General features: G+C 39.8%; 2 protein-coding genes across 7 annotated transcripts in view; one reads left to right on the top strand and one right to left on the bottom strand.

The window, feature by feature from the left end:
• The window catches only part of LOC310891583 (uncharacterized protein), a 53,816-nt gene extending 44,880 nt beyond the window's left edge, over window positions 1–8,936 (top strand). For 2 of the 4 annotated variants that reach the window (XM_083819424.1, XM_083819423.1), the window contains one exon: window positions 398–533. The gene's annotated coding sequence lies outside the window, so the exon portion shown is untranslated. Of the gene's footprint in view, window positions 1–397; window positions 892–2,467; window positions 3,328–4,359; window positions 4,456–8,636 lie in introns of those variants that run through there. The other 2 variants (XR_014577638.1, XR_014577639.1) reach the window with 2 other exon arrangements.
• IMPG2 (interphotoreceptor matrix proteoglycan 2) overlaps window positions 229–23,106 on the bottom strand; it is a gene marked incomplete at its 3' end in the record, with an annotated part of 56,688 nt that continues 33,810 nt past the window's right edge. Inside the window, exons 7-18 of one of the 3 annotated variants that reach the window (XM_083819420.1) lie at window positions 22,934–23,095; window positions 19,939–19,997; window positions 15,941–16,185; window positions 15,303–15,385; window positions 11,220–11,544; window positions 8,952–10,813; window positions 7,911–8,130; window positions 6,529–6,739; window positions 4,563–4,751; window positions 4,208–4,406; window positions 3,345–3,424; window positions 229–2,474 (exon numbers count right to left, since the gene is read on the bottom strand). In XM_083819420.1, the coding sequence (XP_083675546.1) occupies window positions 2,462–2,474; window positions 3,345–3,424; window positions 4,208–4,406; window positions 4,563–4,751; window positions 6,529–6,739; window positions 7,911–8,130; window positions 8,952–10,813; window positions 11,220–11,544; window positions 15,303–15,385; window positions 15,941–16,185; window positions 19,939–19,997; window positions 22,934–23,095 (3,648 nt within the window). Of the gene's footprint in view, window positions 2,475–3,340; window positions 3,425–4,207; window positions 4,407–4,562; window positions 4,752–6,528; window positions 6,740–7,910; window positions 8,131–8,951; window positions 10,814–11,219; window positions 11,545–15,302; window positions 15,386–15,940; window positions 16,186–18,196; window positions 18,215–19,938; window positions 19,998–22,933; window positions 23,096–23,106 lie in introns of those variants that run through there. The other 2 variants (XM_083819421.1, XM_083819422.1) reach the window with 2 other exon arrangements.

Here is a 23,106-nt window from a genome sequence, read left to right as displayed (position 1 = left end):
AAAGCAAAGCACTCAGTTGCATGCTTTCCAGCATGAATTTTCAGAATATAACCATGCAAGTGATAAAGAACTACACTTGGCACATGTGCTAAAAATGAGTTCAACAGCTCAACCCAATTCATTAAAAAAAGAAAACTAAAACCTTTCTGATACTACATTCATGTGTCCATGGCTAAGGTAGATTTCTTCATATCAAATAGTTTCTACATGAATTTTCTAGAAAAAAAATATTTTGGAAATTGTATTTTATTGTAGTGAAAATAAGATAGCATTATGTTTACATGTATACACACAAAAAGGAACAATTCACTGTATATACAATGAAATGCCTCGTGCTCAGTGTAACCAAGAATATCCTCAGCTTGTGCCCAGCAAATATCCAAATACCTTTTAACAGGTGCCTGGTCCCAGCTGCTGTACACAGCTTGGCAGAGGCAGCGCAGAAGCTCCCCAGGCCAACAGCCCAGCTGCACAGAAGTGTACCCCGAGCCTGTCATCTCCCCTCGCTGTGCAGTGGTGGTGACCACGAGGCTTCAGTGCCCCAGGACGGCTCACCTGTGCCCCTGCAAGAGCGGGGCTGTGCCTTACAAAGTCCAGACCTGTGCTGCGCTGCTCTAAGAGCCCAGGGTCACACAGCACAAGGTAACCTCTGGCTGATAACATCACGTCCCAACAACATTAAGCTGCACTGTATTGCTTTCAGCTGTCTGGTGTTATTTGGACTTACAGTGGTTTACGTAAGCATTTGTTTGACAGATTCATGGCTCTGATGACCATCCCTGCTACTCAAGGCAAGAAGACACTATGCAAATGATCCAGCGAGGTTCTCCAGAAGAGGTAGAGGAATCGCACTGAAATCTTTACTGGGTTAGATACGTAGCCTCTAGACAAGTAAGTAATTCTTAATATTGTAGAATTTTAAGTAGTATCATTTGGCTGTTGGCACACGTGGGCTGAGAACTATACATGATTATCTTGGTAAAGATAACAATTACCTTGGCCTTGTTTGTAGGTAGAGGCTGATGTGAGACTGTTTGTGCCCTGATCCTGACTGCTATGTTAATGCTTTAACAACAGATATGGTGACTGAGCAGAGGTCCCACATACCTTAACATGCAGTCAAAACTCGTCTTAACTTCAAGATAAAATTCAGTTTCTGTACCTCAGGATGCACCCCACTATCAATTCAGCTATTTTAAAATGCTTGAGGCTGGCTGCTCCTGCTGGAGAAATTCTACCCTGGCTTCCACAAAGCTGAGATTACTGGGGCTGGGTTTTTTTTTGTTTGTTTTTCCCCATAAAAACATATTGCCATCTACCAAATATGCATCCATTTAAATACCACAGCCTGATTCGGAAACACAGCTCATGGCAGGCTATTGCCCAGTTCAGTAAAGAAAATTTAAATATTAGTTGGCTGAATTCAACACTGAGTAAATACTAAATATGATTTTTAAGAAGATGGACACCAGTGCCACTAGTATTTCATCATTAAACTATTAATCTTTCTACCCTCTAATTAAATGCACTCTGAAAATAAGCTGTCAGGGAAATAAATAACAGATAAACAACTCATATTAACAACGAATTGTCTATGTACAAAAAAATTCAATGTTAGTCACTTAAGCTTTACAGAATATTGGTATAATAGAAGCCCTTTTGCGCTCCAGCTTGTGTCTGTGTCAGGACCAGCTGGAGAGCCAACTATCTTGACTTAATAACACGGTGTTGCAGAATTACAGCCCTGCCTTGCTCAGGCACCAGATGTGGTGACTAAACATCAGCGGTGATGCTTAGTGTTGGGGGAGAACCTTCCAGAGAGCTGCAGGCTCAGTTCTGGGTTCTGTTTTGCTAATGCCAGCTGACAAAAATTAAAGCAGGCAGCCATAGAAAATAACACCCTTTCCAGTGAGGTTAGGGTTGTATTTATAACAGGAATGCTTTAGAATAACGCTGACACCATTTTATTGTGGTGGTTCTCTCCTACAAACCATTCATGTGCAAATCAAAGAGTTCTTCCCACTAGTGCTTTATACCTGTACAATTGCTACAGGAGACTCCAGTGAAGGGGATAAATGCCAGACAGGAATTGTAAGGGTGAATTTTATTTTTAGTTTGTGCATGTATCTTCTTTTTTCTGAGGTTTTTGTTTTTGTTTTTTTTTTTGGATTGGTATACAAACTCTCACTGTCCATTTCAGAGTTAATGAAAAATGAACTTTCATAACCTCTGCCACTTCAGATCACCTCTTAAAAATGTCACTTTACGCAGAAAAGCCAGAGGTAATTGAGATAAACAGACATCTGTACATTTCAGCCATTCATTTAGAAAACATCTGTATCCATCCATGCAATGTTAAGACTATAAGTAACTTTGCAGTTACATCTGAGCCCATTGCTATGGCAACAAGGTAGTCTTTATCTCCCACATGCTTTCTACTGATTCCTTTTTTTTTTTTTTCTTAAAGCAGCTTCCTGAAATGAAAAACAGAGAAGCAATGATTAAGTTAGTCTCTTTCAAACTTTGGATTCAAGGCTTATATGAGGCAGCCCTTTCTACTTTCCAGCTGTGGAAAATTTAGAAGCTGATCTGTCTCAAGATGAAAAAATGAACACTGACATGGAAAAATGTGAACTGCAGTTATTTTCAATTAAAAAAGTGGAGTTGGTGATCTTGGAACACAAGGTTTTTGCTACTGCAGTTAATTTTAATCTGATCCCAAGGAATTGTACTGCAGTATCTTTCAAACTAACAGAGCTATCTGTAATTTGCTGTTTGCTACAGTGAGAAAACAGTTCAGTTCTGTGATAGCCTTTTCCATGCTTAACTTGCATCAAAACGCACAGCTCAGCTTGGCTAACTGTTTGGAACTGTAAGCTCTTTATTCTGATAATGTCTCCACAATATCAGACAGTACTGTGCTAGTGACCTGCTGGTTTTTGGTTAGCTGACAAGTCTTGAGCATGGAAGATCAATTAATATGCAATTAATTTTTAAATTTCTATTTAAATATAACACCAGGTAATATTAACGATGCTAAAAGAGTTAAGAAGGTTTTATTTGTACTTTAAGGACCTAGTTGATGTCAGTCAGTGCTTCTCTGACACCCATTAACTTTGGAATTCCTCTTCAGTACTTTTAACGTAGCTGCTGGGGATACCTACTTTTGACAGTGATTACTTTTAGGTGCTCTAGAAGGGTCAAACCTCTTCAGCAATAATGCTGAAATCTTAACTTCTAGTGCCCTAGCATTTTTAGACCCTTCATACGAAGAATATAGTGATGTAGTGAAGGTTTCGTGAGAAAATGTTAAAGGAATTAGCCAGACAAGATATTTCACTCACATTTGATGCTGCCGAACAAACTCTGCAAACTGACGGTCTTTAGCGTAGAGCTCTATAATTCGAATTCTGTCCTGAATTTCCTAGAATACAAGGAAGACAAATTTAGGTACATAACAGAAATTAGAATACTACTGAAATAACTGAGTTCTTTTTCTTGGAAAATGAAACTCATATGCTTTGCTATTTCAATAAGACCTTGAAATGGGGCAGTCCAGGACTAAAATTCTTTATGCTATTTTTAAAACTGAAGCACTTCATTTTTGGAGTCCAGTAATACTTAACTGTTAAATCAAAACCAGGGCTTGGAGAGAATGGGGCATTTAAAAGGCTTTAACAAAACCATTTCTCTCTCATAGATACTTTCCCTACACTCAAGTTGGATTCACGCCTCTCACCATTGCTTAAGGATTTGCGGTTAGCTCATGGATGTAAATCCCTTCTCCTCAGCCTGCTAGAGCAAACGCTGGATACCATGTATACAACAAAGAAGGAGAACAATATGATCTAACTCACAGGTCATAGAAAGACCTAAGCTTCAAAACCCCTCTATTAAAGGCCTGGAGGCTCCGGATTTTCACCGTCTCACTGCAACTGTCTTACATGTGGCAGTTGGCATTAAAAGCTAAACGCTGTGTCTAGCACTAAAGCAAACCACCCCAGTCCTCATGCAGCTACTTAGGCAGTCAGCTCTGTTATCATGTGAAATTCATTACTCGTCCGAGCACACCCGTTCCTTTCCATATACTTAATAGCAAGCAGGGCAAGAAAGCCTTTCTCTCTCCTCCTATATAGTTGCAGCAGCCATAGTTGTGACTTATTTAGCTATTGTGTGTCTATGCCAGTGTAAAAGCAATGTCACTTACCTCCTTAGTAAGCTCACTGTTTTCATAAATGTGCCTTATCTCTTCACTGCTGTAGTCGGTGGATGTCTCTGCGCTGGTTGAACTGTAGGATGTTAGCTGAGGGTATCTGCGGTAGTAGTGGCTGTAGCCAGTCGTATCACTTTCATACATAGGGTTGTACTTAACTGCATTCTCAATGGACGAGAGGCTGTCACCCTGCCTGGGGGAACGACAAACAAACCATGAGCTCTGCAGCCTGGCATTTGGAGGTACGTATACATACAGCCTGTCGCTTGTCAGTGACATGCTAAGACTTAGGATAGAATTATCCTCGTGGTGACAGCTGTCCTTGAAAATATTAGGTGGTGTCACTTACCCCTGAGAGTCCTCGGTGTCGCTCTTCGTGTATTGGTCTCGAAGGGTCCTGGCCAAGAAGAAGATGACAGCAGATGCAACAAGAAGGAACCCTGCCACAGAAGCAATGGCAATACCCACAACCAGTGGTTCAGACACATACTCCTCACAGTGCTCCCCTCTGTACCACCAGTTCTCTCCTACACGACACCTGCAAAAAGGAAACACTGGGAAATCAGACACCAGCAAAGACTCTGACTTCAGTTAACATAGGTGTATTTAATTTCGTCTTATGACAGTGCCTCAGTTATCTTAAAAAATATATTTGTATGTTTAAGCACTAACATTTTATTATTATTACTATTGTGAACAGCCTTTTTTGTTACTGAGGATTTTAGTGGAGAGAGGTAGAACAAAAAGGATAAAGCGTTAGTGATGGCAAAAAGCCTCTATTTTTTGCTATTTAGAGGATCCTGCAACGTGTTAAAACTGTAAGGTGTTTAGACCAAGTAAAAAGTTAGGCAGTGATAGAGCCTTGCACATGATGTAGCAAACACTGTAAATGTAGTCTTAATGATATTGTAATGCAAATACACAGGAAGGTATGTTAATGAGCAGAACATTTATTGTATGTAAACTCCACAGTGATTAAATACACAATGACTAGAAAAAGGGGTGTGCCTAGAAGTGTATCTTTGCAGCTGCTCCCCTAATCAGCATTTGCTATTTATGCCTTGCCATGGTACTGAATATGACAGCTGTAGCTAATACCACCTTTAAACATACCAGTACAAATAATATAGCTGCATTACATGTGTTGGGGCCTTTTTGTTATAAAAAAAAATATCAAGGAATTGCAATGTATTACAAGCACTCACAGTACTGAGCCTTATTAATACTACACATTAGTAAATTAAGTCTTTTGACATATATATCTAAGAGTTTACTAAATTAGTAACCAGCATTTGAACTTCTTCAAAACACTTTTTTCAAAAAAATACTCTACAAATATTTTTCAAAATATTTTTCAAAAATACTGGCCAGAGCATGCTTGAGCTCAGATATTTGTGTCGTATTAATCTATTATACAAATATGATAAAATTTATACTACATCTTTGAAAGTATCCATCCTCATAGCATTAAAAAACATTATATTGTTTTCCTGGTAGAAGCCAGGACCGTAACATTGACTTTAAAAGTTAGAAGTAAGCCTAAAAAAAAGGGACCTGAACTAACATAAACAATAACCAGTAGTAGCTATCATTCCTTTTTTGTAATAATTTTCCAACCTTTTGTGGAGGGCTGTACTTAGTTTCTAAAAATAGACTGTTACATTGCTGGAAAGGGAAAAAAATAAGTGCAGTATTGGAGTGCACATCAATTGATCTGTGTCTTGTAGTAAGTCATTTCAACTACTTGTAAAATATAGGCATCCTATTTAAACACATCCGTATCCTAAAAAGCACAAAATTTAAACCAGGGGGGCTGTGTCTTGAAACCACACGTTTTTTCTCAAGTTGCCAATGCTTTACTTTTACGACGTTTTTCTTAACTAAAAGCACCATTTTTAATACATTTATGCTATATAAGGATGCTTTTCAAATCTGAATTTTTGCAACGGAGTCAACTCATACATGCTTTATGACATTATCTAACACCTTGCTACTTAAGGAAACTGCCAGAGAGAAGTTCTGTCTCAAAAGGTCAATGAAGGTGATGTTAACAACTGAATACATTCCATTGTTATTATTTTCCCTAGAAAGTTTTGCTGACTGGCATTTCTGTTCTACTAAATACATTTGTTACTGTCTCATTTCCAAACTTCACATAAGCAAACTAACCCTTCAGCAGCATTACATGAATGATAACCATTGGCATCTCACCTGTTAACGCATTACCTTTGGGAATTTTGCACAACTCCCATGGAGGGCTAAGAGAGGCGGCAGCACGGCTTTGCCACGGGTCAAACAGAAGGATGACGACCTACCTGCAAATGGCGCCTTGCCCGGGGCTGATGTCGCACTTGCCATCATTCAGGCAGAAGTTTGGCTGCAGATCACAAATGCTGTTGCACGGCAGCCCATCGATGCTCAGGTAGCCGGGATTGCAGACACACTCAGCTTCCCCACTCCAGCGATTCACCAAACACTCGGAGAACTCATTGCAGGCCTGGAATTTGCAGGGATCTGCTTGCTCACCTGAGAACACACGAAGCAGAAAACGTTAATAGTCAATGAGAGAGTTAACTGAGGCAAAGCACCATTGCCATTTTCTCTAATGACCTCCTGGTTAAAATAATCTGCAGAAACCCAGCGTGTCTTTCCCAAGTCTCAAAGGGTTCTGCTAAGGTGAACAAGCGCTACGAAGTGTTCCTGTCTGCGCAGCGCATGTGAATGGTATGGCTAAGACCACCCAGCAAGCCAATTGAAAAAGCAAGCATAAAATGTTCTTTTTCTTACTGGAACAGGCAGTACCACAGATGTTCTCTGTCTGCTGGAACTGTATTTTGCAAATGAATAAAACACAGTTGATCTCCAGTATTTCTTCTTACAGAAAACCTAGGCAGCACACAGGGAAGGGCAAGGGGACTTGGGACACAACGCCCACTGCGAGGTGATTTGCCTTTGTCTGCAATGAACACAGGCTTGTAGCATTTGTGACATATCAAGCTTGAGAGGGCTGACATACAATTAAATGATCAATATCAGAAGATTTTTCATGCTAAAAATGACCATCTTCATAACAGAGCTACCCCAGAAGGACAGCTACCACTTGCCATCAGCTCAGCACTGTTATTTTCCTTAACTTTACAGCAGGAAGTATTTCCAGGTTGCTTATATGGTAAACTGCTGGCTAACTTGGGCAGCAAAGAAACTTCCCTGTACCAGAAGAGTAAATTAAGAGGGCCAGTAATGTTTTACTGCAATCAAGCCCTGACCACAAGAATAAGGCAGCATAAAGTATCAGTGCAGACTCCTCACAGCTAAACGGGCTGCCACCTGTGGGAATAGTCCCATGGAGCAACTCCAAACCATACATGAAGATAAACTCAAGAGAGAAGGGCACCACTGCTCTTGCTGACCAATCTTCCTCCAACTCCTCAGTGAAAGCACAGTGACAATTACATAAACAAGTTTTGTTCCCATATTTCTATACAGGCCCCCCTACAGTTTGCTCAGTCCATGTCCCATTTTGCTTTTCGTATCTTCAGTCCCTTAACAGGCTTTTGTTTGTGTACTTTAACTCTGTGAAAGTCTGTCCTAAATTCCAGTGGGTGATCTCTGAGCTGCCGGGATCCTGAGTAAGTTCTTAAAGCAGAAGTTGCTCTAAATCCCTTGCCCCAAAACTGCATTTTTCTGCCATCCTTACCTGATTCCACATCCAGGGAATATTTATCAATGGCCAGGTTCATGGTGTGATACGCAGTGTTGCAGAAGTCTTCCAGGATCATGTACACAGCATTGGTGACATTCCGAGGCACGGGTTTGGCAAATTTCATTCGACTGTTCACCACAATGCTGCCATTTCTGAAGTTCAGGATTTCCAGATTCTGGAAGCCCGTTAGGTTTGACTGAAGGTACGGAACCAGCTGTGGCACAGGGACAAGGACAGAAAAGCTGAAACTTCAAATCTCTGCTCAAGCCAGTTGCACTGGTATTGCATCAGGCAGCAGGGATCTGAATTGGTTTATCCAAATCCCACAGTAAGGGTATTAAAACTTTTCCCAAATACCAATTTGCAGATGGTTTCTTAGTCTACAATTTATATTCACAGTTCTTGGGACACATACGGTACTCTCCTTGCTCTAAGCACCAGGCATACTTGTCATTTCAAAGTGTATTTCTGTCAAGCCCCTTCCCCTTCTGTCTCTCTTCTTTGCTCCCTCCATCTCCCATAGCAAAATATTAATTTCAGTCAGGAGATGGGAACTGACAGGTTAAAATTTGGTAATTGTTGCTGTATTACTCCTTTGAAGCTTAGCTAGCTATTGGCTTTTTAAGAGATCAGTCAAACTGCCTCTTAGGGTGGGTTGAACATGTTGCAGAAAGGTTATCTCCTGACAGTCCCAATTTATTTACTTCTCTTTCCCCATAGACTAAATCCAGAGCACTCCAGAGGCAACTGAAGGGAATGTTGTACTGACTTCAGCTACACTGCTGTATCTACTGACACCAGCAGAGCATCTGGAATGTATCACAGTTAAGATAACGAGCTTTTGAGAAACAGAATTCTGACTGAAGAAGCTCCCCTCTCCACCATGTTCCCAGACAGCATTTTCCCATAGAAGGACACACATAATATCTGGATACACCTGTCTTGAGTTTGTGTCTGCAAAAGAGAGCATACCAACTATTATTTACCAACAATTTCTACCTGGCAATAAATACTTAGCAGAGAAGTGCTTCTTACCAGTTCTAAGAATCGTTGCTCTAATGCTTTATATTCAGGGGAATTTTTGTTGAACAGGTCCTCTGAAAACATCATGTTGGTAACCCGAAGACTGAAAAACACGACCAGAGCTCGTGATGGGACAGGAGTGCTGTTGTGGTTCTCACGCGTGGCCCACGCCACGCTGGCCATCTCTGTGGATTGGGCATGGGTGGTCAGCTCCACGTGACTGTTGGTCAGGCTTCTTCCCTCCTCACTCGGCACAGGAGAAAAGCTGACAACGCTCACGTGATCCAGTCCCACTGACACATCCAGGACCCTAGCTGTTTCATCTCCCACCTTTGCAGAGGTAACCACCGATGGTGACACTGTGGATCCCATCGGAGGGAGATGGGATGGAAGCTCGGCGACGTTTGCTGTTACACTCACAGTTACGTAAGAGTTCTTAACAGTGCTGATGCTTGTGGAAACAAGCGTGCTGTGGTCTGTACCACCCTGTCCAGCAACGCCCTCTAGAACAGTGGCCTGTTCTATTACAGAAGGAACCGTAGTTGCAGCTTCAGCTGCAGTTGCTGTTGCTGATTCTACTGTCTGATCTAATATATTTTCTAGCACTCTGTCAGTAGGCCAGACATCAGCTGGTTTCTTTATTGCCGAGCCAGTGTTTTGGCCTGCCAAAGATGTATCCAGGGCTTGCTGCTCTTCTGTGGAAATATCAGTGTTTACCACGAAAGGATCTGCAGTCAGAATAGTTTCTGAACTGCTTGTGTCCAAGTAGCCTATCGTAGCAGCTTCAGCCACATCTGACTGTCCTGCTGTGAACACTTCTTCTGCTAGTGGCCTGTCTTCAATCTGGTGTTCAACTGCTTCAGAAACGATCTCTTGACCTGCACTGGACTCTTCAGGTTGCTCTACACTGAGGGTTATGGTAGATGTAAGACTATTGTCCATACTGAGGGTTATGGTAGACGTAAGACTATTGTCTGTACTGAGGATTACTGTCGATGTCAGGCTACTGTCCATAGCGAGGGTTACTGTAGATGTAAGGAGACTATTATCTTCAACAGACAGATCTGTATTGTGTGTTGAGACAGGGGCTTCTCCAGTTGACAAGTCTACAGAGTAATAGTCCTCTGACGGCTCCAAAACGAAGGGTGGTTTAACAAAAGAAGAATCATACGTGCTCGATGCTTCTGTCTGTGCAGATGGCTCCACAGGCAATGGCTCCTCTGTCTGTAGCAGAGATACCTGCTGAGTTGTAGTCTCTGGAAAGACAAATATTTCAGACTCGTCGAGAAAATTTTCTTCTATATCGGCCATACCTTCATTTTCATCTTTGGAAGGATCATCATCTAGTTTATTCCTAGAGTTAAGAATATAATCTAAGATCAGGCCTTCAGGAATATCCTCAGTTCTGATTAACAAAGATTCATTGTCATCATCAAGCCAGCTATCAGGACCAGGGTAGAAAACAGGTTCCAGCGTTGCTTCTTCCCAAGGCCAAATACTTGATTCCATTTCTTTTCCCGAACCATCAAAAGCTGAACCAGACCCATCATCATATGTAATTCTGTCTCTGAGATAAATATCAGTTTCAGCTTCCACAGGGTGTAATTCTAAGGGAAAAGGACTTCCTTCCACAGACTCATGCAACACAGAGCCTGCATTGCTACTGTCTGCAGGACTACCCTGAGTTACTTCTTCCATCTCAGCAGAGGCTGTTTCTTTAGTATCAGTCTCTATGACTGACGAGGAGGCCACTGTTGATGCAGAAAACAGGGGAACTATGTAATCGTCTGTATATGGAGGTTCTTCAGGCACGAGGTGAGAAGGGGGACTCGAAGGCAGAATAAAGTCTTCAGATAGTCCAGTATCTTCAAACCCTAAAAATAGAAATGAGTTTCCATTCGGGTTTTGTTTATACCAAAAAAAGATATTCAATGAGCCAAATCAAGACTGCAGAGTATGCAATAAAGCAATTACTGTGTAGTATGTCCTTAGACTAATTAGTCTGCTGCAGAGATCAGTTACCTCTGCATGGTATCATGCCCTATATGAAAATATTTCTGTGCAATTAAAGAAGCATCGTACACGTAATTTCCTGGAGAGGCAAACAGGCATTATCACCTGTTACCAGTGTTTTATCAAAGTGAGAAGGTAAAAACAATCAGAGAAATATATCCAATTTGCAGACCTTTCTGAAAAGTCATTTTAGTAAACTACCCCTTTGATGAGTGCCACAGGACACTTGTGTCCAAATTTAAACTTCAGTCAATGGCATGAACTTACCATCTGAAGAATCAGGGGCTGACAGCCATTCCAGGGAGTCCACAGAATCACGCTCTAACACTGGTGCGGTGACCAAAGGAGGAGTCTGATTCCCATCTTCTAAATTCAGCTCATCAGGTGAAGAAGTGACATCAACTTCTGAGGAAAGTGGAGCTTCAGGTGTCCAACTGACCTCAGAGTCCTGATTTTCTGGTCTTCGGTGGATTTCATTGTCATTGGACTCTTCACTATCTGAAGTGGAATCTGGTTTGGTGGAATCTAAGGGCAAGGTATTGCTGACAGTTGATTCATCTGCTGAAGGCCGTTCAGCTAAAAAGGTGTTATCCTGAAACAAAACCATAACCACTATTACAGGGGCAGTACGGTCTGTCCACGTTGGGCTAAACATATCAAAGGTGTTAACCAGCAGCAAAATCCAGTATTATTGCCTCTGTGAGGAAGTAACAATAGCAACAGAAGGGGCCCAGCTGGAAGGATTGGCAAATGTACCCTTTGTTAATAACGTTCAACGTACATGTAAAATGCACGTCCTTGTGACATACACTTTGTCTCCAGTCATGGCGACTACAAAACAAAAGCAGCCGTTCCAGTTCTTTGGAGTGCGGCTTCAGTTAGTTACGGTATTAAGAGACTTACTATCAGTACCCACACCACTTCTTTTCCTTTTCCTTACTGAAAAACTGAACTATATCTAATTAATGGAAGATAAACACACACAATACTGCCTTCCTTCCTAAGGCATGAAGAGGTCGTAGCAGCTATTATTAATCAGCTACATAATCAATACAGTAATTGTTATGGTTACTATCATATATAAAAACAGTTTAGAAACAACTTGAATGCACAGATGTATATATGGTTGGCGGTCATTTATGTTTTGGTATGTGAACCTGGGAGGGAGACAATAACCATAATGTAAACAGGAATGTTTAGAACTTAGAACAACTTCAGTCTCAAAGCTGAAATGCTTGTGTGGAAATAAAAGTTTTTGTTCAGCAGTAATGATGAACAAAGAGTATACAGAATTAAATTTGCAAATTTTATGAACTGTGAAAAAAGAATGTCTTTTTAAGCCTCCAATCTGCACGCTGTGTACTTATGTACCACGATCCAGTCACTATTTGGTTTACAGTTAGAATACCGAACACATTTTATCTTTGAATATTAATGTACTCCCACAGTGTCTCATAAGGTAATTATATTGCAAAAAATCAGCAAAGAGATTATTTGATCAAGACTTGCACAGCTACCTGTCCAGCTATCAATGTTGTGCAACAGTCAGAAATGGGGGAAAAAAGCCTTGAGGTATGAAAAACTGCCAAATGAAGAAAAAAGGATTAATTTACTAAGAACTAACTAATTGCTGATGGTGGCTACTAAAGTGGACACCAGACAAAGGTTTCAGTAGTACGTATTACAGTTCAAAAAACCTATTGATTTAATCATTCTGTAGCTCACTATTCCTTTCGAATCCCTCTCTTTTACTTTAGCATGAATAGTAGGAAAACTCCAAATACATTCCAATTTGAAATTTTACTCCTGGTAGAAACGCGGGTGAATTAAATTTTCAACTTCATTCAAACTGTATTTGAACATTTTAGAAACAATTAAGTTATTTTCATCTAATTATTTGTCTACCTGAATTGACCATGGTTTTTACGGCCAGTTGTTATGTCACCACAGTCTTCTCATATTTTTGAATATATATGGTAACAATCAGTTGAGAAGTATATATACCATATAGACATGTGCTCCAGCAATTATCTTTTTTGGCAAAGTTGGCTATTATAAATAAACCTGTGAAAAAAGTTACTGTGCAAGATTAGAAACAAATTACACATATAAATTCCATAAAGAATGAAAAAGGACTACCAGCAATAGCTTCTCAATACATTTTTTATGTGAGCATTTAGTTGCCAGGAATTGCACCTCATCATTTATTTTAATGTGGATAGATGTTCCTATGACAACTAACGTTATTCAAAGATTCTTGTTACAGTGCTATATATTATATTAACAAGTTTAATATCATATTGGCAAGTGCTGGTTTTTTGCTAATGCCTTGAAAGGCTTACAAATATGACAGATGACTGCAAACACAGAACACCCTCCCTGATTTTCCATTTTCTGCTGCCAGAAATACATTGTGCTCAATAAGCTAAGGCATTCTACCTGTTAGAGCTCAACAGAAATAACAAGAAAATACAGATTTCAAAAGCTACACTTCAATTTTTCTTCATTTTTAAGAGATCTGTAAAACTCAAAGAAAGGAATTAATGATTAGTCGGTACATCTGCTAGCAATAAGATGGTGAAGTAATGATAGTTCCACATTATGTCATGACCCTGTACGATAATACAAATCCAACTCATTCCCAAATCAACTGCAAAAAATAATAGCAAAACTCTTTCTCACAGGTAATGGTTCTACTTAACAGTATCTACTTGAACCATAAAGGTTTGATATCTCTGCAAATAACTGACTAATCATTTTGGCTTTCTTTACTGTTTTAGCAGCTTATGATTTTCTTAAATTTATCTGAAATTACTTCCCAAATTATCTGTGTATTGCAGATTGTACGCAGCTGTTTTTTGGATATACTCAGTACTTTGTATATAACCACACTTCTTGACTGAAGACAGAGGTGACATTATTATTCATAGGCCATGATTAGAAAAATGTAACATCCACTATTTTTTTCCTGTACATGCTATTCCCTAAAATTGATTTAAAATGGAATAACATTGCAAAGCTCTCCCTACTCTAAAATCTTCTTGCCTGTATATGTCCAAGTATCCACAGAAAGAATGTGAAAACGGCAGAATTATCTTACTAAAATAAACATGTGACATTTTAATCCAGTTAGATAGTTCTAGTAAATAGAAAGCCCCTTCCTGAAAGTCAAATTAAATTCCTATTTATCCACATCACGATTAAACCATTTATGGCAAATCTATATGAATTTGCATTTTAGATACTAATGGTTAGTTTTAAAAACTCTGGGAAAACTGGCATGAAGTTAAGGATATTATACCTATGACCATTAGAACAGGAATCTTTGGCTTCTGTGAAGTCACTGAGAATTTTGCTTCTATAAAGGTTTTAGAGGTTGGCCTGAAATAAAGCATGTTTTTATTCACAACAGTATCTCATCAGGAGCTTCATGAAAACCTACCATCAAACTTAGTAGGATCTGGGTTTTGCGGCATGAACTGAGCTCGTTTCTTTTTGGAAGGCACATCTGTGTTACTCAACAGAACAGAAACCTACTGGATAAATCCTTAAGCCCAGACAATGCTCCACCATTCAAAAATAATAGCTCATTCAAAAATAATAGAACTCACTCGATCTCAGCATCACTGGCACCTAACCTGGTATCTCTGCTTGAAGCCCCATTACATGATACAGAGATGTGCAGGGATACTAACTCTCCTGTCCAATCAAGAGCTTGATTCTATGTCCTGGATTGTTCCAGAGCTAATCAGATGAGATAATTATATATTTTTAAAAATAGAATACAATAAACCAGTGGCTATTATTTTTTTCTGTTTTTCCTTTGCTAGCATCAAGGGGATGGACTTCTAAAACCTAAACTAAGAACTAAGGGAAAATGAAACAATAACAAAAGGAGCATGTGAAACTTACCCTTTTATCTCTTCTCGCAGGCAGCTTTACTGCTTACATTTATTTATTGCTTTCCAAAGAAAGGCAGTATTGTGGGACAAATCATATCTTTAGAGCAATTTACAATCTAAATAAGCATTCAAAAAAAAAAAAAAAACAGACAAAGGAAGCCTAAAGAACAAGACACGGCTGGACAGCCAGGAACACAACAATATGCCATGTAATATAAGATGATCACAGAAAAGTGTTGTGCACAGGTAACAAATTATCAGGTGAGAGATTTCACAAGAGTTTGTTTTTTTTTCCACTGCATTGTGTGCCTTTCCTGACTATGTATTCTGCAAAATCAATATGATAGAAAAGCTCTGGGTGCTGGCTTTAATTCCATCTTGCTGAATTAAGCTGTTCAAATGCACACAAAGGACATATCTCAAATTAAAAGGTCAGAATCATACTCACATCAAACTCCACACGCTCCAACACAACTGGGTGCTCAGTAATCCAGGATGGGTCTTCTTGGGTAGGGTGTAGTATTTCTTTCACTGGGAAAATATAAGTACATAGGTTCTAAAGGCTGCAGTAGCAGTGCAAAGAAATTGTTTTAGAACAATTTGTTTAGGCTGAAAAACCCTTCTTCATCTCAGATCTGTGAGACCTTTTCAGCAAGTTTGCCAGAAAGATTTTGTCTCTGGAAATATCCCCAGATCACACACAGGAATAGAAGAGAAAAGATGGGGAGAGGGACAGCACCACTCCACCAACTATGGCAGGACCTTTGAATATTCAACAATAAGCCAGGTATTTCCTTTGTGCTGCTCAAGGCCAAGGCAGAGCTACTAAGCTGAAGTGCTGAAAGCAACATGCATCACGTGAAACACATTTTCCCTTCTCTTCCTGTTAACTGCTGAAATAGTAGCGCACTCCACAAACCTTGGTGTCAAACAAAAAAAAGAGACAAATCTAAAGGATTGAGAATGGGATGCTACTGCTGTTGACTTGACCTGGTTAAAATTAGAGCAAAATCAACTGCAACACCATTGTGTTTGTGATTTCTTTTTAATTATTCAGAGGGCAGATGAATCATAAGTAATACTCACCATTAGTAAGTTGGAGAGAGCTTGGGTCTAAAATCAAGGAAGTGTTTTCAAGCAAGGCATTTTTCTGGAGAATTTCAGCAATATAATCTTGGAAATCGCTGATGGTGTAAACAACTGTTGGATTATCCTCTATGTCCATAAAGGAGTTGTCCTCCACCTTGTTGGAATGAAGGTTAATCAGGTCCCAGGTGGCATTGCTGATGGCTTCTCCATCAAAAGTAACAGCATAGTGCACTTCCACCCCACTTTGGTTTCACAAAGAGAGAGGGAACACACATGAGAGATGCAAGGCTTTCCATGGCAAATGCTGTGATTTTTTTCCAAGAACCTGTGTCACTACCCTTTTTTAAATATACAAATACATTGCTTTTAAGGATTCTAGGTAAAAATAATTAATTGTATTACTTTTCACACTTGTGTCTGCCTGCCTGTGTTTTCTCAAGGAAAAGATTACCAGAACACAACATCTGGCCTGGTCACAGCACTGTATTTCTACTTCTGAAGGGTAGAAGGACTGCCTGGAGACCAAACTGATGGCTTTCTGTCTCCATTATCCGTAGACCCGCCAACATGCAGTGTAAGATCTGAGGTAAGAAAGGAGCCTGGGAAAACAGGCTGTGTATATAGTAGCAATATACAGTAGCAAGTGGGAGCCCTGATCACTGTCACTGTGCAGTGTCCATCTGCTTGAAATAGTGCCTTTAGCAGCACTCAAATAGTATTTAATACGCCTTATAATTAGAAGCATTTTTCTAGACTCATTTGATCATTTATTCTCTAACAAAGTTTTGTGTCTATGTACGGCTTAGCTTTTTCATATTAACTCTCCTTCATTTTCTCCATGTTCTTCTCCTAATGTCTGGATGTCCTCTTCCACGTGACAGAGTTGGTAGCAACCAGATTTACCGTATACTGGGCATAAGCACAAGGGAGTCTTAGAAAATAGAGCATACCTTGGCTGTACACAGGGCACAGCAAGAAATGAAGTAATCTATGAAGTGCTAGGAAAATGTGCTCCAAAGACAGGTTTCCTTCATTCCACAGAGCTGGACTAAAAGTAAAATTGCCAAAGTAATGGCTCAGTTCAGAGAAGGCTCTAACGCCCCAGTGCCAGGTACAACGAAGACATAATCAGCAGACACATGAACTGAAAGCAGGAGCCTGCCGGAGTTTTGCTGCTGGCCCTATTATTGAAATGAGCCCACCGTAGGCTCATCATGGGCACTGAGTGTCAGTACAGGAAATGAAAAAGGACAGCAGTAGCGAAAAGGCACGGCAAAGATGCCATACAGCATGCTAGTCAAAAAGTAACATTTACATTTAACACAACTGTGCTGTCAGTTGTAGTTAATAATTGCTAAGTAATAACAATGACACCATCATCTGTCTGGAAAGGGCTATAACATCTGGTATTTGGAACATAACCTCTTTGAATTGCTGCATGCATCTTAGTTTGCAGAAGTGCAGAGTAATAGAGGATCACATTCAGTCACTGTTGCTTGTGAACAGATTTGCTCAATACCTTTCTTTGTTCAGTAACCTTCTAAAATTAAAATGCTCATTCTCTGTAGAACTTTTTGTGGACACTGCTAGGGCTTTACTGAGAAATATACAAAATAAAATAATACTTCTAGTAATTTAAAGGCCGCAGTTCTTTTTTGTTTGTGAAATTCTTCAAATAGTATTGAAAGAGGAAAATTTAGGATGCTTAACCTGCATATATCTACCAAAAAACATGTGTTTCTACCAAGTCAAGACTGATGTCTTCTTCTGCTAAGAAATGTTTGTAAAATTACTGCTAAGATGCACAGCAAATCCAGCCTTGAAGGAGCTTAAGCCAATTGCCTTTGCTGGATAACTATGGTTTTCTTACTTATTTTAATTTATCTAATAACAATCATATCTATCCAAGATTTTGCTGCTAATTAAAAAGACCTTGAGTCATCATTAAACAACTTTGTTTTCTTCACAGAAGAGACTCCTATACACAAGCTAGCCCAGTAGCTGACTTGTGTTTAGGATGGTTTTCCTCAAGCAGTTTTTTATAAGCAGCATTTAAATAAGCAAATTAGGTTTATTCATAATCAGAACAGATGAGTTACTTGCAGTTGCTGGTAGAACCCCCTCACATAGTATTTATGCTGGATAACTATCTCGCTGTGGAGCCAAAACCACAAATCCCCAAGACAGTCAGTGTCATCCAGCTAAGGTGCTTTTCCATCTGTATTATGACAATGTGTATAAAAATGTCTTTACCTGTCCTCCTGAGGAGAGCTGAATACAGAAACAAAACACAACAGCAAAACCTGTTAAATCAACATCACCATTTCCTTAAAGTCCAGCTTTACCAAGTTTGCTTTTGTATTCTACAGGGCACACAAATTTCAAAATCCATACAGCAAAATGTTTATAAGTTGCAAAGTTGATCTGCTGCATAACCAACTGTTCAGCTTTTACTGAACTGACATACTTCCTATTGATCACAAGGAATCAGCAGAGCAGAGCCACTGCACTGTATTGCAAGTAAGGCAGTTAAATTGCCATTAGTACCAAGAGAAACAAGGCTCACTAATTCTACCTGAAGGTCAGTTTACAAACACATTTTTTCTCATGCGCAGCAGAGCACAGAAAGAATCTGGTATTTTGCCAGGAATACCAACATTTTATTTCACTTCTGAAATGAACGGAGGGCTTGCAAATGTATTAGACTGCAAATACTGAGAAGGAAAGTTTTGCTACCTCCCAGGCAGACCTTCAGCAGGGTTTCCCCACGTCATTTCCCCAGTTTGCTGTGGTTCTAGCCAGAAGTGAAAGTAGGAACTGAAAAGCCAAACCTGCCTCCGGGCTCCTGTGAGGGCTGAAGACAGTGTCATTCTGTTTTCCTTGCTGACACAGGGATAACTTATGTATCTATCAATCAGTCTTATCAGGTCAGGTAATTATTCTCCTACAGCGGGCCACAACAAAGTGGAGTTTATCAATCCATTTGGGCAATTAGCACGGGGAACATTCCCGCCTCGTTGTTTCAAGCATTTCATAATTTGATTTCTGTACCATCCTTTTTTGGTACTTCTGACAACATTGTTGGAACAGTGTCCAACCATATGGTTCCAACCATAAAACCTTCCTCACTATAACTGCTTTGTTATCCGGAAGTATCCTGGCTCAAATTTATTGGCTGGAAAATTTTAAGAAATACAGCTTACAAAGTCCCAACAGAAAGCATTATTTAGACTGACCCATGAAAATCCTGACTGGATTCTGAAAGTCATATCCAGTCCATTCATGTCCAATCATAATTCGTGATCCATGTATACCAAAACTCTGATCAGATGTTTCATACATAATATGCAGGATCCCCCTCTTCCCGCCCACCCTCTCCCCCCCCAAATTAACTTAAAATGTTATTTTGAAGCACAAAATGATTTGAGGGAACTAGTCCTTTAAGCAATATTTATGAGACTGCAGAGAGTTAAAGGTTTTAAAATCATTTATCAAACATTTATTCACCCACCTTTGCTTTGATCAAAAGGAGAAAAACCTTTACATACCTCAAATGCCAACCAAATTAACAACCAAATTGTCATCCCATTAAGAAGATGAAAAGAGATGAAAATATATCACATTTTTCCAAAAAGATTCCCATGTTCTTCCTTGTTTAATAGTAGGACATGTCAACAGTATTGAGGAAGTATCAGATACTGATTTTCAATTAGAAAATGCCTCTTTTAATTTTAGGTCAGAATCTTAAACTGAAGGCAAGCATATCATGTGAGATTCTCTGATGGCTGCCAGGAGCAGAAAAGAGCCAACTACATTTATATACATTTCTATGTTGATGTCTGTACACATGAAGGTATCAGTATGAAAGCACTTTTTCTTTGATTAACGCATCCTGGAAACTTCCTTGCACTGATGTTCATCCAAGTGTGGTGCTAGCACATTGCACCTTCAACATGATCAGTTTCAACCACCACATATGCATCAGTATCTTTTACCTGAATTCCAGGACATGGATGTTTTTGTATCCAGGTAGTCCTTCAAATACCTTTTGGATCTATTTTGAGGGAAAAAAAATATTAACACAAATTTCCTCCGCCCTCCTCCTTGTAGTGAAAAAAGCAAGAAGTATTTTCAACAGTTTCTAAAATTCTAAAAATGCATCTGAGCTGCTATTTCTAATAGAAAAAAACATGGTTAAATATTCTGTCTTTAGAGAAGAAGAGTTTTGGTGACATTGTTTCATTATTACAAAAGGAAAAGAGAAAGTATGAAGCACAACATCTAGCATTCCCCAAGAGGTGTATATAAATATTCAAAGGGGGGAAAATTCAAATAGACTCTGCAGAGATCTGTACAACATCTGCAGAGAGCAGGTGACATTATTTGTGACTCTTATTTTCTTATTTATGCAGCATAAACCCTTTTTTGTCCCAAAGGTTTCCATTACTTCCCAAACCTCTTTGGATTAAAACAAATTCAGGAAAAATGCTTTGGACCTTAGCAACCTAAACAAGTGAAGCAGCAACAGCCACCTCAGGAACTGGGGCCTCAGACTCCAAAGATGCCCTAATCCATTACCTAGTACAAAACACAGCCCATCTCTGCTGCCCTAAGCACAAGGAGGGCTCAGGAGTGACTGGCACTGCTACACGAAAATGAAGACCGGGGGCAGCAAAATGGTAGTATGTCCAGGCCCAATTCAACAGCCAACTGTGTTGACGAAAACAAGAAATAGAATACTGCAGGTTCATGCCAGTTTTGTATTTTTCCTCCCAAAAGATCCTTGCCAGCTGAAGATTCTTTTTTACTCCTCAAATTCCCCTTCTCCTCTCCAGTCTCCCTATTTTTAAACCGTCTCTGGTGAGACTTAAACAATCTGAGTGCTGCCGACTTTTTTTTCTTTTTCTTTTCTTTTTTTTTTTTTTTTTTTTAAGAGGTTCTTTATCCAAGCAGAGAGAAAACCAGGCGAGGGATCAAAGGAGTGGAACATCCATGTGCCAGGTGGACTCGGTCCCATCTGACATTTCTTCCACACACACACTCTATGGCATTGCTACTTGGCCACACAACTAGGAAAATTAAGATGTCTAGCCTACACTAGCAACTTGTGACAGTTGTGGTGATGCTTTTTGGCTCCAGTGAAGAGTACATCTCTTTCCCAGCTGGCCCAGGATCTGGCACAGGGTTAGCACCAGTTATAGGGATTCAACAGAGAACCCCACCTAAATTGGGACGAAGAAGGAAGCAAAGCTAGAAAATAGGTGACCCTACCATTTGGCACCCTAGATGCTTCTCCCAAGAGAAAGGAAAGACAAACTCTCTGCCCCAAGAAAATGATGGTTATAAGACTACCATGATAAATGAAAAGTAAAATAAAATAAATAAATGGGAACAATACGGAGACAGGAGATAGCAGCATGACTGTATTTTGAGCACTTATTGTATGTTGGCGGGGTCAATAATTTTATTTGTGGCATAGAAATTAAAACATTCAATTTAATTCAGATTAAGGTAACTTGAAATGAAGATTTAATAAATCATGCATATATGCATATGTATAGATATGCTTATTTATATATAGATATATGCACACATGTAATTTTTCTTTGAAGTTGGTGCCTAACAGTCTCAACCATAGTTCATTCCCACTGACTCCAGCGGGATTAAAGGATATGCTTAAGAATTTTTCTGAAGTTGGAGGGTTTTAAAATGTACTCATATGCACTGCTGATTCTGGACATAAATGATGATCGAGAATGGTCTTAGCAGCCTAGATTTCAAAGAGTATCTCACTGCAGTACGCAGTGATTCTTTCAATGAAATGTTGCTCCTGAGTGGAAAAAATGGACAAGTTCTGTTGTTCGTGACATCCCCACCTATCACCTACTCTGCACAGACAGATTCTCTTGCCTGAAGCTGGAGTTTCTTCTACAACCAGAAATCTGGATGCTGTGCAACCACTGAGATTTCCTAAATCCCTCTGAAGTGCTCAGCTCCTGCAGGAAACCCAGACCATGCCCACACGAGCAGATGCTGACAGACCTGAATGCCTTCTGCCTGCCCTTCACACGATGCTGTGCTGTACCTGACCTGCCAGAGCTGCCTTCCAGCACTGCCCCAGCTTAGACTGATGGTTCTGAACTGCTGCTGATTCACGTCCTGCCTTTTTGGAGAGTGTGGGCAGCCTGGTTTGCCAAGACCTTCAAATAATCTTTTTCACTCCCCGGTTTCAAACCAACAACATTATGGAAGAATTCAAAGCTAAACAACAAGATGAAAAAGCTCTGAAAAAAACTCTAGGCAGACTGGTCACTAGAGAGATGTTAAATACATCTTTAAAATTAAAGAGTTTTAAGACCCAGAACTTTAAGAACTGATGGAGTTACACACCAAAAGACAAACAAGAATCTTGTCACTTCTTTGTGACTTTAAAACCTCTAATGCCATAACACTGACAGGTAGAGCGACTTAAAAGTTCTGAAAGGATGGTAAGGCCAAAGTTAGCCCTGGTAAAAACAAGACTTTAAAAGAACTAAAAGAAGAGCAATTTTCTTTTGTTTATTAATAACACCTGGCTCAGGTTTTTTTGCTAACATAAGGCAAAATAAATAAGAGCAAAAAGGGGCAGGAGCAGGCAAAGTGCCTCAGAAAGGTCCCTTCTTGGAGTAACTATGCAGGAGTTGAGCACAATTTTCTGATCTCCCCAAAAGCATATGTCTACCTCTGCAAAAACCGATAGCAGGCTATTTCATAGGAAACACAGTAAGAAAACTGGAGTCATTGTTTGGCAACTGGTATGTTGCACACAGCTCCACTATCTCAAAAAGGCAGCATGTCAAACAAAAGAGGGTATTCTCACAGTGAATATTTTCCAGCCTGCCTCAGGCAACAAAATCCCTAAGCTGGTTCTGCAGAGCAGTCCTGGTACGGGTGCTGCTATTGCTTTGCAGAGAGAGCAAAAAGAAAGAGACATCAGGGGAGGTAAGTCACCTGAGAAACAAATTGTTCAGAGAGCAGCTGATGCTTCACAGTGTCTGGGTCACTCAGCTCCTCGCTGTACTTTTCTCCAACGATCACAATGCTGAACTCAATCATCTGCTCAGTTACAGGTCTCATGAGATTCTCATCCTCCTTCTTTATCTCATTATTGATCTGGAAGAAAA

Source organism: Anser anser (assembly GCF_964211835.1).
Source record: "Anser anser genome assembly, chromosome: 1".
Lineage (NCBI taxonomy): Eukaryota > Metazoa > Chordata > Aves > Anseriformes > Anatidae > Anser > Anser anser.
The sequence above is the reverse complement of the archived record's forward strand: the minus strand, read 5'-3'. Positions and strand labels throughout refer to the sequence as shown.